This window comes from Entelurus aequoreus, linkage group LG26 (assembly GCF_033978785.1).
Source record: "Entelurus aequoreus isolate RoL-2023_Sb linkage group LG26, RoL_Eaeq_v1.1, whole genome shotgun sequence".
NCBI lineage: Eukaryota > Metazoa > Chordata > Actinopteri > Syngnathiformes > Syngnathidae > Entelurus > Entelurus aequoreus.
In genome coordinates, this window is record NC_084756.1 from 31592932 (window position 1) to 31608100 (window position 15169).

Below are 15169 nucleotides of genomic sequence, written 5' to 3' on the forward strand. Positions count from 1 at the left end.
ATGTGTCTTCTTGGGATTGGGCAAACACATTGTGGGCTATGATTTTGAGGACTATTTCAAGCCTTTCTATTGATTAATTGATGCAAGTTTGTGGTTATCATTAATAACTGGCGGGACACGCAATCGCCATGATGTTGTCCGTGTGCATGCATCTTCTTGGGATTGGGCAAACACATTGTGGGGCTTTGATTTTGAGGACTATTTAGAGTCTTTCTATTGATTAATTGATGCGAGTGTGTGGTTATCATTAATAACTGGCGGGAGGGGTGTTCACATTGACTATACAAACAGTCTTATTTAGGTGTGAGAAAGTGCAAGAGCACGTCAATTGGCATTTTGGATTCATTTTGCATCTTTCTTTCTGATGCAAGTTTGGGGTTATCATTAATAACTGGCGGGAGGTGCAATCGCCATGATGTCGTCCGCGTGCATGCATCTTCTTGGGATTGGGCAAACACATTGTGGGGCTACGATTTTGAGGACTATTTAGAGTCTTTCTATTGATTAATTGATGCGAGTGTGTGGTTATCATTAATAACTGGCGGGAGGGGTGTTCACATTGACTATACAAACAGTCTTATTTAGGTGTGAGCAAGTGCAAGAGCATGTCAATTGGTATTTTGGATTTATTTTGCATTTTTCTTTCTGATGCAAGTTTGGGGTTATCATTAATAACTGGCGGGAGGTGCAATCGCCATGATGTTGTCCGCGTGCATGCATCTTCTTGGGATTGGGCAAACAAACTGTGGGCTATGATTTTGAGGACTATTTCAAGTCTTTTTATTGATTAATTGATGCAAGTTTGTGGTTATCATTAATAACTGGCGGGAGGTGCAATCGCCATGATGTTTTCCGCATGCATGTATCTTCTTGGGATTGGGCAAACACATTGTGGGGCTATGATTTTGAGGACTATTTCGAGTCTTTCCATTGATTAATTGATGCAAGTGTGTGGTTATCATTAATAACTGGCGGGAGGGGCGTTCACATTGACTATACAAAGAGTCTAGTTTGGGTGTGAGCAAGTGCCAGAGCATGTCAATTGGCTTTTTGGACTATTTTTGCATCTTTCTTTCTATTGATTAACTGATACAAGTTTGTGGTTATCATTAATAATTGGCGAGAGGAGCAATCACATGGATTATAAGAGGAGTATAATTAACTGGCGGGAGACGCAATCGCCGTCATGTTGTCTGCGTGCATTTGTCTTCTTGGGATTGGGCAAACACATTGTGGGGCTATGATTTTGAGGACTATTTCAAGTCTCTCTATTGATTAATTGATGCAACTTTGTGGTTATCATTAATAACTTGCGGGAGGTGTAATCGCCATGATGTTTTCCGCATGCATGCATCTTCTTGGGATTGGGCAAACACATTGTGGGGCTTTGATTTTGAGGACTATTTCAAGTCTTTCTATTGATTAATTGATGCAAGTTTGTGGTTATCATTAATAACTGGCGGGAGGTGCAATCGCCATGATGTTGTCCGCGTGCATGTATCTTCTTTGGATTGGGGAAACGCATTGTGGGGCTATGATTTTGAGGACTATTTAGAGTCTTTCTATTGATTAGTTGATGCGAGTGTGTGGTTATCATTAATAACTGGCGGGAGGGGCGTTCACATTGACTATACAAAGAGTCTAGTTTGGGTGTGAGCAAGTGCCAGAGCATGTCAATTGGCTTTTTGGACTATTTTTGCATCTTTCTTTCTATTGATTAACTGATACAAGTTTGTGGTTATCATTAATAACTGGCGAGAGGAGCAATCACATGGATTATAAGAGGAGTATAATTAACTGGCGGGAGACGCAATCGCCATGATGTTGTCCGCGTGCATGTATCTTCTTTGGATTGGGCAAACACATTGTGGGGCTATGATTTTGAGGACTATTTCAAGTCTCTCTATTGATTAATTGATGCAACTTTGTGGTTATCATTAATAACTGGCGGGAGGTGTAATCGCCATGATGTTTTCCGCATGCATGCATCTTCTTGGGATTGGGCAAACAAACTGTGGGCTATGATTTTGAGGACTATTTCAAGTCTTTCTATTGATTAATTGATGCAAGTTTGTGGTTATCATTAATAACTGGCGGGAGGTGCAATCGCCATGATGTTGTCCGCGTGCATGTATCTTCTTTGGATTGGGCAAACGCATTGTGGGGCTATGATTTTGAGGACTATTTAGAGTCTTTCTATTGATTAGTTGATGCGAGTGTGTGGTTATCATTAATAACTGGCGGGAGGGGTGTTCACATTGACTATACAAAGAGTCTAGTTTGGGTGTGAGCAAGTGCAAGAGCATGTCAATTGGCTTATTTGGACTATTTTTTGCATCTTTCTGTTTATTGTTATTATGCGTGGTGGCGGTTATGATTAATAACTGGCAGGTGGAGAACTCATATAACCACAAACCTTTTTTTTTTTTTTTTAAATAAAGTGTTTACGTGGCCACAGTTTGAGCCTGGAACGGACTACTTCTGTCAGGGTGGGGTCAAAGCCTTTTCACGCACACTCTTCAGTGTTTGCGCGTCCCCACTCGCTCCTTATTTCCCCTTCCACGCAAACCTCCGTGGGTCTCATTTTCCGTCTCCTGACGTTTCTCACCTGACGCCGTACCGGCGGCGGTGTGCGCGCGGACCGTGCGTGCACGCGCGCGCCCGCGCGCGCGTAACGACCCCCGGTCCCGATCCACGTCTCCCACGAGACGTGGGGTGATGATGGCGCTCGTCGTGCGCACGCGTGCCAGTCGCAGGAGGTGAGAGAAAAGGAAAGCAAACATTAAGTGCGTCACATCAAGTCCGCTATGGCGCACCGGAAGTTGCCTCCGGACTCCAAACCTTTGTCCAAAGTCTACTTTCTGATTTGGCTGCTGCTCATCTTCACACCCAGAGTGGATTCATCGTGGTGGTGAGTGACGTCATGCGTTTTCCACTCTTATCATTTTTTAAATATTTGTCATTACAATCACGTTTTATATACTCGTGTTTGATATCAATGATAGAAATAAAAATATTGCATAAAATAAATGATGGTGACAATAATTTATATGATTTTTTTTTTACATAATAAATATGTAATAGGTTTTATATTAATAGAATATACATGATCTAAATGATATTGTGCTTTATACAACAATACATTAATGATTAATATAATTGTTATTGTTTTTGTTTTCAATAAATAAAATAAATGTTGACAATAATGATACCAATGTATATTATGTTTATATAATATTGTGTTTTATATCATGTTTTTTTTATATATTGTGTTTTGCATTAATAAAATATACAGTATTTAAGTAATATTGTGCTTTATTTAGTATTAAAATATCACCGTGTTGTATTTATACTAATGTTACCATTAATCATACTACTGTAACTATCTTTACAGTTTTGTATAGATAAAATAGTGGATACATGATATTGCGTTCATTACAAATAAAATACCAAGCTCTAATAATAAAATATTATTGTATAAAAAATATTTGTGTTTTATATACATAAGATAAATGATGATGACAATAATTGATATGATTTTTTACATAATACTGTAATTAAATCCAAATAATTGGGCTTTATATTAATAGCACATACAATATCTAAATGATATTGTGCTTTATATAACAATAAATAAATGATTAATATAATTGTTATTGGGATTTTTAATAAATAAAATAAATGTTGACAATAATGATATCAATTTATATTATGTTTATATAATATTATGTTTTATATCATATTGTTTTATATATTGTGTTTCACATCAATAAAATATATAGTATTTATTATAATATTAAAATATTATTGTGTTGTATTTATACTAATGTTACCATTAACCATAAAAATTATAAAAAACCATACTACTTTAACTATCTTTACAGTTTTGTATGTTTATATAATATTATGTTGTATATCACATTGTTTTATATATTGTGTTTTACATCAATAAAATATATAGTATGTATTATAATATTAAAATATTATTGTGTTGTATTTATACTAATGTTACCATTAATCATACTACTGTAACTATCTTTACAGTTTTGTATGGATAAAATAGTAGATAAATGATATTGTGTTCATTAAAAATTAAATACCAAGCTCTAATAATAAAAAAATAGTATTGTATAAAAAATATTTGTGTTTTATATACATAATATAAATGTTGATGACAATAATTTTTACATGATACTGCAATTAAATCTAAATACCATTGAGCTTTGTATTAATAGAACATACAATATCTCAATACTATTGTGCTTTATACAACAATAAATAAATTATTAATATAATTGTAATTGTTTGTGTTTAAAAAAAAATTAATAAATGTTGACAATAATGATACCAATGTATATTATGTTTTTATAATATTGTGTTTTATATCATATTTTTTTTTTATATATTGTGTTTTGCATCAATAAAATATTTGGTATTTAAGTAATATTGTGCTTTATTTAATATTAAAACATCATAGTGTTGTATTTATACTAATGTTACCATTAATCATACTACTGTAATTATCTTTACAGTTTTGTATAGATAAAATAATACATACATTATATTGTGTTCATTACAAATAAAATACCAAGCTATAATAATATATTAGTATTGTATACAAATATTAGTGTTTTATATACATAAAATACATGATGATGACAATAATATATAATTTTTACATAATACTGCAATTAAATATATCATGATATTTTCTAAATAACATTGTGCTTATATTAATAGAACATACAATATCTAAATAATATTGTGCTTTATACAACAATAAATACATTATTAATATATTGTAATTGTTTGTGTTTTAAATAAATAAAATAAATGTGAATAATGATAACAAGTCATATTATGTTCATATAATATTGTGTTTTATATCAATGAATTGTATCATATTTTGTAATATATTGTGTTTTACATTAATAAAATACATAGTATTTATGTGATATTGTGCTTTATTTAATATTAAAATATTATTATTAAAATATTATTTTGTTACCATTAATCATACTCGTGTGACTATCTTTACATATAAATGATATTGTTTTATTTATTATTAAAATAATATTATTAAAATATTATTGTGTTACCATTAATCATACTACTGTAACTATCTTTACAGATAAATTATATTGTGTTCATTACAACTAAAACACCAAGCTATAATAATATATTAGTATTGTATAAAAAATATTGTGTTTTATACAAATACAGTAAAATACAATTATTACAAATGATAAATTACTACAATGTGAATATTGTTTTATATAATGAAAATATATAATTATAATATAAATAAATATACTATAATTAATAAATGTAAATAAAAATAACATTAGGAAATAAAAAATAAAAACTGGTCCATCTTATACAGATATTATATATTTTTTATTATGTGTACAGTTTTGTAGTGATGTCGAATATTGTCAATAGTTTGGTTCAACATATATGACAGTTATTAAGCTACGAACACGATAATAAGCACATCACATCTGTATATTTAGCTGCAACTAAACGGAATGACACGACAGTAAATATTATTGTACAACAAACCAAGTTATGAGAGCTTAAGCTGGTGTACCTAATGCTGTGGCCCCCTGCCTTGATGAAGATGAATGGTTTTGAGGGTGGGCGGGGGCCATAATCTCCCCCATAGCCCACCCCCAGTGTCAGGTGCAGGCGCTGGTGCATGAAAGAAGTGAACCTTTGGTGATCTGTGGGCAGACTTTAAAACGCCTGCAAGAGGGAGAGAACTAACATGCAACATTGAAGATGAAATAGTTAGAAAAATGCCATCTTTACTTCATCATCATGTCAAGTCAAATACAGGAATAGTGGGTCATGTTCCTTTACTAGCGTAAACATGCACAAGGAAGCATTGCTCACATCTTGGAGTCACAATGGAAACTGTAACTGGAGAGTAAAAGGAAGTGAATCACGCTGTCAAAAAGCATGTTGTTTCAACGTTGTATTTGTGTTGTGGAATATTAGTTGGGAAATGACCAAATTTCAATGGTCAAATAAACGTTGTCAAAAAGCATGTTGTTTCAACATTGTATTTGTGTTGTGGAATATTGGTTGGGAAATGACCAAATTTCAATTGTCAACTCAATATCAGAACCCAACATTGATTGAACGTTGTCAAAAAGCATGTTGTTTCAACGTTGTATTTGTGTTGTAGAATATTGATTGGGAAATGACCAAATTTCAATGGTCAAATAAACGTTGTCAAAAAGCATGTTGTTTCAACGTTGTATTTGTGTTGTGGAATATTGGTTGGGAAATGACCAAATTTCAATTGTCAACTCAATATCAGAACCCAACATTGATTGAACGTTGTCAAAAAGCATGTTGTTTCAACGTTGTATTTGTGTTGTAGAATATTGATTGGGAAATGACCAAATTTCAATGGTCAAATAAACGTAGTCAAAAAGCATGTTGTTTCAACGTTGTATTTGTGTTGTGGAGTATTGGTTGGTCCACTCAACATCAGAACCCAACATTGATTTAACGTTGTCAAAAAGCATGTTGTTTCAACGTTAGGTTTGAGTTGCAGAAGATTGATTGGGAAATTACCAAATTTCAATGGTCAAATAAACGTTGTCAAAAAGCGTGTTGTGGAGTATTGGTTGGTCAACTCAACATCAGAACCCAACATTGATTTAACGTTGTCAAAAAGCATGTTGTTTCAACGTTAGGTTTGAGTTGCGGAAGATTGATTGGGAAATGACCAAATTTCAATGGTCAAATAATTGTCGTCAAAAAGCATGTTGTTTCAAAGTTGTATTTGTGTTGTAGAGTATTGTTTGGGAAATGACCACATTTCAATGGTCAACTCAACGTCAGAACCCAACATTGATTAAACGTTGTCAAAAAGCATGTTGTTTCAATGTTGTATTTGTGTTGTAGATTATTGGTTGGGAAATGACCACATTTCAATGGTCAACTCAACGTCAGAACCCAACATTGATTAAACATCTGTCAAAAAGCATGTTGTTTCAACGTTATATTGGTGTTGTACAATATTGGTTGGGAAATTACCAAAACTCAATGGTCAAATCAACGTCAGAACTCAACATTGGTCAAAAAGCATGTTGTTTCAACGTTGTATTTGTGTTGTAGAATATTGATTGGGAAATGACCAAATTTCAATGGTCAAATAAACGTTGTCAAAAAGCATGTTGTTTCAACGTTGTATTTGTTTGTGGAATATCGGTTGGAAATGACCAAATTTCAATGGTCAACTCAACGTCAGAACCCAACATTGATTAAACGTCGTCAAAAAGCATGTTGTTTCAACGTTGTATTTGTCTTGTAGAATATTGGTTGGGAAATGACCACATTTCAATGGTCAACTCAACGTCGTCAAAAAGCATGTTGTTTCAACGTTGTATTTGTTTGTGGAATATCGGTTGGAAATGACCAAATTTCAATGGTCAACTCAACGTCAGAACCCAACATTGATTAAACGTCGTCAAAAAGCATGTTGTTTCAACGTTGTATTTGTCTTGTAGAATATTGATTGGGAAATGACCAAATTTCAATGGTCTAATAAATGTCGTCAAAAAGCATGTTGTTTCAACATTGTATTTGTGTTGTGGAATATTGGTTGGGAAATGACCAAATGTCAATGGTCAACTCAACGTCAGAACTCAACATTGATTAAACGTTGTCAAAAAGTATGTTGTTTCAACGTTAGGTTTGAGTTGTAGAATATTGATTGGGGAATGACCAAATTTCAATGGTCAAATAAACGTTGTCAAAAAGCATGTTGTTTCAACATTGTATTTGTGTTGTGGAGTATTGGTTGGTCAACTCAACATCAGAACCCAACATTGATTTAACGTTGTCAAAAAGCATGTTGTTTCAACGTTAGGTTTGAGTTGCAGAATATTGATTGGGAAATGACCAAATTTCAATGGTCAAATAATTGTCGTCAAAAAGCATGTTGTTTCAACAATGTATTTGTGTTGTGGAGTATTGGTTGGGAAATGACCAAATTTCAATGGTCAACTCAACGTCAGAACCCAACATTGATTAAACGTTGTCAAAAAGCATGTTGTTTCAACGTTGTATTTGTGTTGTAGAATATTGGTTGGGAAATGACCAAATTTCAATGGTCTAATAAACGTCGTCAAAAAGCATGTTGTTTCAACATTGTATTTGTTTGTGGAATATCGGTTGGAAATGACCAAATTTCAATGGTCAACTCAACGTCAGAACCCAACATTGATTAAACGTTGTCAAAAAGCATGTTGTTTCAACGTTGTATTTGTGTTGTAGATTATTGGTTGGGAAATGACCAAATTTCAATGATCAAATAAACGTTGTCAAAAAGCATGTTGTTTCAACGTTAGGTTTGAGTTGTAGAATATTGATTGGGAAATGACCACATTTCAATGGTCAAATAATTGTCGTCAAAAAGCATGTTGTTTCAACGTTGTATTTGTGTTGTGGAATATTGGTTGGGAAATGACCAAATTTCAATGGTCAAATAATTGTCGTCAAAAAGCATGTTGTTTCAACATTGTATTTGTGTTGTAGAATATTGATTGGGAAATGACCAAATTTCAATGGTCAAATAAACGTTGTCAAAAAGCATGTTGTTTCAACGTTGTATTTGTTTGTGGAATATCGGTTGGAAATGACCAAATTTCAATGGTCAACTCAACGTCAGAACCCAACATTGATTAAACGTCGTCAAAAAGCATGTTGTTTCAACGTTGTATTTGTCTTGTAGAATATTGGTTGGGAAATGACCAAATTTCAATGGTCTAATAAACGTCGTCAAAAAGCATGTTGTTTCAACATTGTATTTGTGTTGTGGAATATTGGTTGAGAAATTACCAAATTTCAATGGTCAACTCAACGTCAGAACCCAACATTGATTAAACGTTGTCAAAAAGTATGTTGTTTCAACGCTAGGTTTGAGTTGCAGAATATTGGTTGGGAAATGACCATATTTCAATGGTCAAATAAACGTAGTCAAAAAACATGTTGTTTCAACATTGTATTTGTGTTGTGGAGTATTGGTTGGTCCACTCAACATCAGAACCCAACATTGATTTAACGTTGTCAAAAAGCATGTTGTTTCAACGTTAGGTTTGAGTTGCAGAAGATTGATTGGGAAATGACCAAATTTCAATGGTCAAATAATTGTCGTCAAAAAGCATGTTGTTTCAACATTGTATTTGTGTTGTGGAGTATTGGTTGGTCCACTCAACATCAGAACCCAACATTGATTTAACGTTGTCAAAAAGCATGTTGTTTCAACGTTAGGTTTGAGTTGCAGAAGATTGATTGGGAAATGACCAAATTTCAATGGTCAAATAATTGTCGTCAAAAAGCATGTTGTTTCAACATTGTATTTGTGTTGTGGAGTATTGGTTGGGAAATGACCACATTTCAATGGTCAACTCAACATCAGAACCCAACATTGATTAAACGTTGTCAAAAAGCATGTTGTTTCAACGTTGTACAAACCCTGTTTCCATATGAGTTGGGAAATGGTGTTAGATGTAAATATAAACGGAATACAATGATTTGCAAATCATTGTCAAGCCATATTCAGTTGAATATGCTACAAAGACAACATATTTGATGTTCAAGCTCATAAACTTTATTTTTTTTTGCAAATAATCATTAGAATTTCATGGCTGCAACACGTGCCAAAGTAGTTGGGAAAGGGCATGTTCACCACTGTGTTACATGGCCTTTCCTTTTAACAACACTCAGTAAAGGTTTGGGAACTGAGGAAACACATTTTTGAAGCTTCTCAGGTGGAATTCTTTCCCATTCTTGCTTGATGTACAGCTTAAGTTGTTCAACAGTCCGGGGGTCTCCCTTCTGCTATTTTAGGCTTCATAATGCGCCACACATTTTCAATGGGAGACAGGTCTGGACTACAGGCAGGCCAGTCTAGTACCCGCACTCTTTTACTATGAAGCCACGTTGATGTAACACGTGGCTTGGCATTGTCTTGCTGAAATAAGCAGGGGCGTCCATGGTAACGTTGTTTGGATGGCAACATATTTTGCTCCAAAACCTGTATGTACCTTTCAGCATTAATGGTGCCTTCAAAGATGTGTAAGTTACCCATGTCTTGGGCACTAATACACCCCCATACCATCACACATGCTGGCTTTTACACTTTGCGCCTATAACAATCCGGATGGTTCTTTTCCTCTTTCGTCCACAGTTTCCAAAAACAATTTGAAATGTGGACTCGTCAGACCCACAGAACACTTTTCCACTTTGCATCAGTCCATCTTAGATGAGCTCGGGCCCAGCGAAGCCGACGGCGTTTCTGGGTGTTGTTGATAAACGGTTTTCGCCTTGCATAGGAGAGTTTTAACTTGCACTTACAGATGTAGCGACCAACTGTAGTTACTGACAGTGTTTCTGAAGTGTTTCTGAGCCCATGTGGTGATATCCTTTACACACCGACGTCGCTTGTTGATGCAGTACAGCCTGAGGGGATGGAAGGTCACGGGCTTAGCTGCTTACGTGCAGTGATTTCTCCAGATTCTCTGAACCCTTTGATGATATTACGGAGCGTAGATGGTAAATTCCTTGCAATAGCTGGTTGAGAAAGGTTTTTCTTAAACTGTTCAACAATTTGCTCCGGCATTTGTTGACAAAGTGGTGACCCTCGCCCCATCCTTGTTTGGGAATGACTGAGCATTTCATGCAATCGACTTTTATACCCAATCATGGCACCATGCATGGTAGATGTTTCCGGACCCTACAGCCTGTCAGCTGTAGGTTTTTTTTTTTAACCTTGAAAATCATTTTTTTACCTTGAAAATCATTTTTTACCTTGAAAATCAACTTTTACCTTGAAAATCATTTTTTACCTTGAAAATCAACTTTTACCTTGAAAATAATTTTTTTTTTACCTTGAAAATCTTTTTTACTTTGTAAATAATTTTTGTTACCTTGAAAATCATTTTTACCTTGAAAATCAATCTTTTTTACTTTGAAAATCATTTTTTACCTTGAAAATCATTTTTTACCTTGAAAATCAGTTTTTTACCTTGAAAATCATTTTTTACCTTGAAAATCAACTTTTACCTTGAAAATCATTTTTTTTACCTTGAAAATCTTTTTTACTTTGAAAATCATTTTTTACCTTGAAAATAATTTTTTACCTTGAAAATCATTTTTTTACTTTGAAAATCAGTTTTTACCTTGAAAATCAGTTTTTACCTTGAAAATCAGTTTTTTTTACCTTGAAAATCAGTTTTTTACCTTGAAAATCAACTTTTACCTTGAAAATTATTTTTTACCCTGAAAATCAACTTTTACCTTGAAAATATTTTTTTTTTTACCTTGAAAATATTTTTTACTTTGAAAATCATTTTTTTTACCTTGAAAATCATTTTTACCTTGAAAATCAATCTTTTTTACTTTGAAAATCATTTTTTACCTTGAAAATCATTTTTTACCTTGAAAATCATTTTTTACCTTGAAAATCATTTTTTACCTTGAAAATCAACTTTTACCTTGAAAATCATTTTTTACCTTGAAAATCAACTTTTACCTTGAAAATATTTTTTTTTACCTTGAAAATATTTTTTACTTTGAAAATCATTTTTTTTACCTTGAAAATCATTTTTACCTTGAAAATCAATCTTTTTTACTTTGAAAATCATTTTTTACCTTGAAAATCATTTTTTACCTTGAAAATATTTTTTTTTTTACCTTGAAAATATTTTTTGTTCCCAATTAGCCTGTTCACCTGTGGGATGTTCCAAATAAGTGTTTGATGAGCATTCCTCGACTTTATCAGTATTTATTGCCACCTTTCCCAACTTCTTTGTCACGTGTTGCTGCCATCAAATTCTAAAGTTAATGATTATTTGCAAAAAAAAAAAAAAAGTTGATCAGTTTGAACATCAAATATGTTGTCTTTGTAGCATATTCAACTGAATATGGCTTGAAAAGGATTTGCAAATCATTGTATTCCGTTTATATTTACATCTAACACAATTTCCCAACTCATATGGAAACGGGGTTTGTAATTGTACCAAGCAACATTCTACCACACAAATAGAACATTGAAACAACCTTAGAGCGGTGAGTTGGAGACGGTTGGGTAAGAGGAATATTAATGTAGTGTTTAGTAAACACACACATTCCAGGAGAAAGATGAACTCCTGACAAAAGACCCGTGGGGATCATTGGAGTGTGAGTGCGAGCGCTCTTGGCTCTTGTGACGGGGCCCCGTGTGCAGCAGCAGACAATAAACACAAGTAGTCTTGTGGCGGGGCCCCGTGTGCAGCAGACAATAAACACAAGTGGGGCTCCTGCTCAGCTTTACTCCTCCGTCACATAGCTAAGAGCACCACGGCCATAACGGGAGTGGAAACTGCCAGCTCGCTGGTGGCAACACAAAGGGAAGCAGACTGGTCGGGATGGGGAAAGCACTTGATGTTGAAACGGTTGCTTTGTCCTGTCCGGGACTGTCCTTGTGTGGCCTCCCCCCCCCCCATGAGAAGCAACATGGTGCCACCGCCAAGTGATCCACCCTTTTTAAGAACGGCAGGGATTATGGCAGGCAAACTGTTAACATGCTAGGTTTGTTAGCTAATTTTGCAGATTTAAACTTTGACAAATGCTAAAAGTTAACTTTTATTTTTTTTTTAGCACATTTTGCAAGGATGAAGTCATATAAGTTGGTACTTGACACAGGTTAACTTAAAATGCTAAAATTAGCATGTTAGCTTTTTTTATTTAGCTCATTTAACAGGTTAACTGTTAGCATGCTAGGTTTGTTAGCTCATTTTGCAGGTTTAAAATTTAGGGAACAACACAAAGGGAAGCAGACTGGTCGGGATGGGGAAGCACTTGATGTTGAAACGGTTACTTTGTCCTGTCCAGGACTGTCCTTGTGTAGGACAAAAGGAATCCCACAGGGAGTCCTTTTGCAATGGGACGAAAGGACCCTATTGAAATTGTAATGTTTATTATTATTATTATTATTATTATTATACCTATATACCTATATATTATATATATATATATATATTTATTATTTATATATTATATTTATTATTATATATATATATATATTATTATACCTATATACCTATATATTATACCTATATTATACCTATTATTATGCCTCTTCGAGCAGCAATTTGACCCACTTAACATGCTCCAAAACTCACCAAATTTGACACACAAGTCAGGACCTGCGAAAATTGCAAGTTAATAACAAAACCAACCCCCAAAAGTAAAAATTGCGCTCTAGCGCCCCCTAGGAAAAAAAACAAACAAACTGCCTGTAACTCCCACTAGGAAGGTCGTAGAGACATGAAACAAAAACCTGTATGTAGACCTACATTTCATAATTTTACATCCTCGGGCAAAAACCAACAGGAAGTTGGAAATTTCCCCTTCAAGACAAATTTGTACTAAAAAAACTCGTTTTTGCCTCTTTGAGCTGTAATTTGACCCCCGTAAAATACTTCAAAACTCACCAAACTTCTCACACACATCGGGACTGGTAGAAATTGCGATCTCAAAAAATAACCGAACCCCGAAACTCAAAATTGTGCTCTAGAGCAATTTTTAAAGAAAACAGAGAAAAAACTGCTTTTTAGAGGAAAACTCTGACAAAACTGCTTATAACTTCCGGTAGGAACGTCTTAGAGACATGAAACAAATACCCCTATGTAGGTCTTGTTTTTTTTTGTTTTGCTTAGTTGTTTTTTTTTTTGTTGTTGTTTTTTTTTGTTTTGTTTTTTTTGTTTGCTCCATGCTTTTTTAACCTGTAAAGCACTTTGGTGCAATCTAAAAAGTTGTTGAAAATGTGCTATATAAATAAAGTTGACTTGACTTGACTTGAATGGAGCAGGAAGCTAAAAGCCTGGGCTTTTGAACGTGAGGGATTTAATCATCTCTTCGGAATATGGGATTCAAGGCCAACGAACACACCCGAGGATCATATTTACCTCGGATTTGATTGTCGTTGAATAAACCGTACAGGAAAAATGACATTTTCTGTCGAAAGTGCGTTTAAAATGAACAGTTTTTAACTTAATTTTACATTTGGCATGCTTATCAATCGTCCTAAAAGGGTCATTTCACTTTACATTACTTCCTACGAGGAATACATTTTTTTTTACACTAGTAGCAAGCGTCCTGGCTGGTCAACCAACGTATGCTGAACACTAAAGTCTCTCGTTTTTCCAACAACGCTTCCACACTTTGAACACCGCTAGTTGAAGTACTTCATCAAGGGTTTCCAGGGGAAAAAAATGTATATTTCATTTTGCAAGTATATACATCACAGAGGCGTATAAGTCATAAGGTTAACTTAACATGCTAAAATTAGCATGTTAGCTTTTTTTCTAGTTAGCTCATTTAACTGTTAGCATGCTAGGTTTGCTAGCTCATTTTGCAGGTTTACACTTCAGAGCCATTAACTGTACGCTGGTATTTGACACATGCTAAATGTTAACATGCTAACATGAACATGCTAGGTTTTTAATTTTTTTTTTTTTTTTTTAGCTAATTTTGCAAGGATACAGTCATATAAATTGGTACTTGACACTTAACATGCTAAAATTAGCATGTTAGCTTTTTTTTATTTAGCTCATTTAACAGGTTAACTGTTAGAATGCTAGGTTTGTTAGCTCATTTTGCAGGTTTAAAATTTGACAAATGCTAAATGTTAACATGCTAACGTTAGCATGCTAGCTTTAAAAAAAAAAAAGTTTTAGCTAATTTTGCAGGTATAAAGTCATAAAAGTTGGTACTTGACACAGGTTAACTTAACATGCTCAAATGAGCATGTTAGCTTTTTTTATTTAGCTCATTTAACAGGTTAACTGTTAGCATGCTAGGTTTGTTAGCTCATTTTGCAGGTTTAAAATTTGACACATGCTAAATGTTAACATGCTAACGTTAACGTGCTAGCTATTTATTTATTTATTTTTTCTTAGCTAATTTTGCAGGTATAAAGTCATAAAAGTTGGTACTTGACACAGGTTAACTTACCATGCTAAAATTAGCATATTAGTTATTTTTTATTTAATTCATTTAACAGCTTAAATGTCAGCATGCTAGGTTTGTTAGCTCATTTTGGAGGTTTACACTTTGACACATGCTAACATTAACATGCTTGCTTTTTTTTTTTTTTTTTTAGCTAATT

The 15169-nt window shown here is 33.9% G+C and overlaps 1 protein-coding gene across 1 annotated transcript in view; it reads left to right on the forward strand.

The window, feature by feature from the left end:
* The first annotated feature begins 2153 nt into the window (after positions 1 to 2153).
* Positions 2154 to 15169, forward strand: part of LOC133643605 (protein Wnt-2b-like) — a 42739-nt gene continuing 29723 nt past the window's right edge. The window contains exon 1 of the mRNA XM_062038274.1: positions 2154 to 2911. Within this exon, the coding sequence (XP_061894258.1) occupies positions 2808 to 2911 (104 nt within the window). The 5' untranslated portion in view covers positions 2154 to 2807. The remainder of the gene's footprint in view (positions 2912 to 15169) is intronic.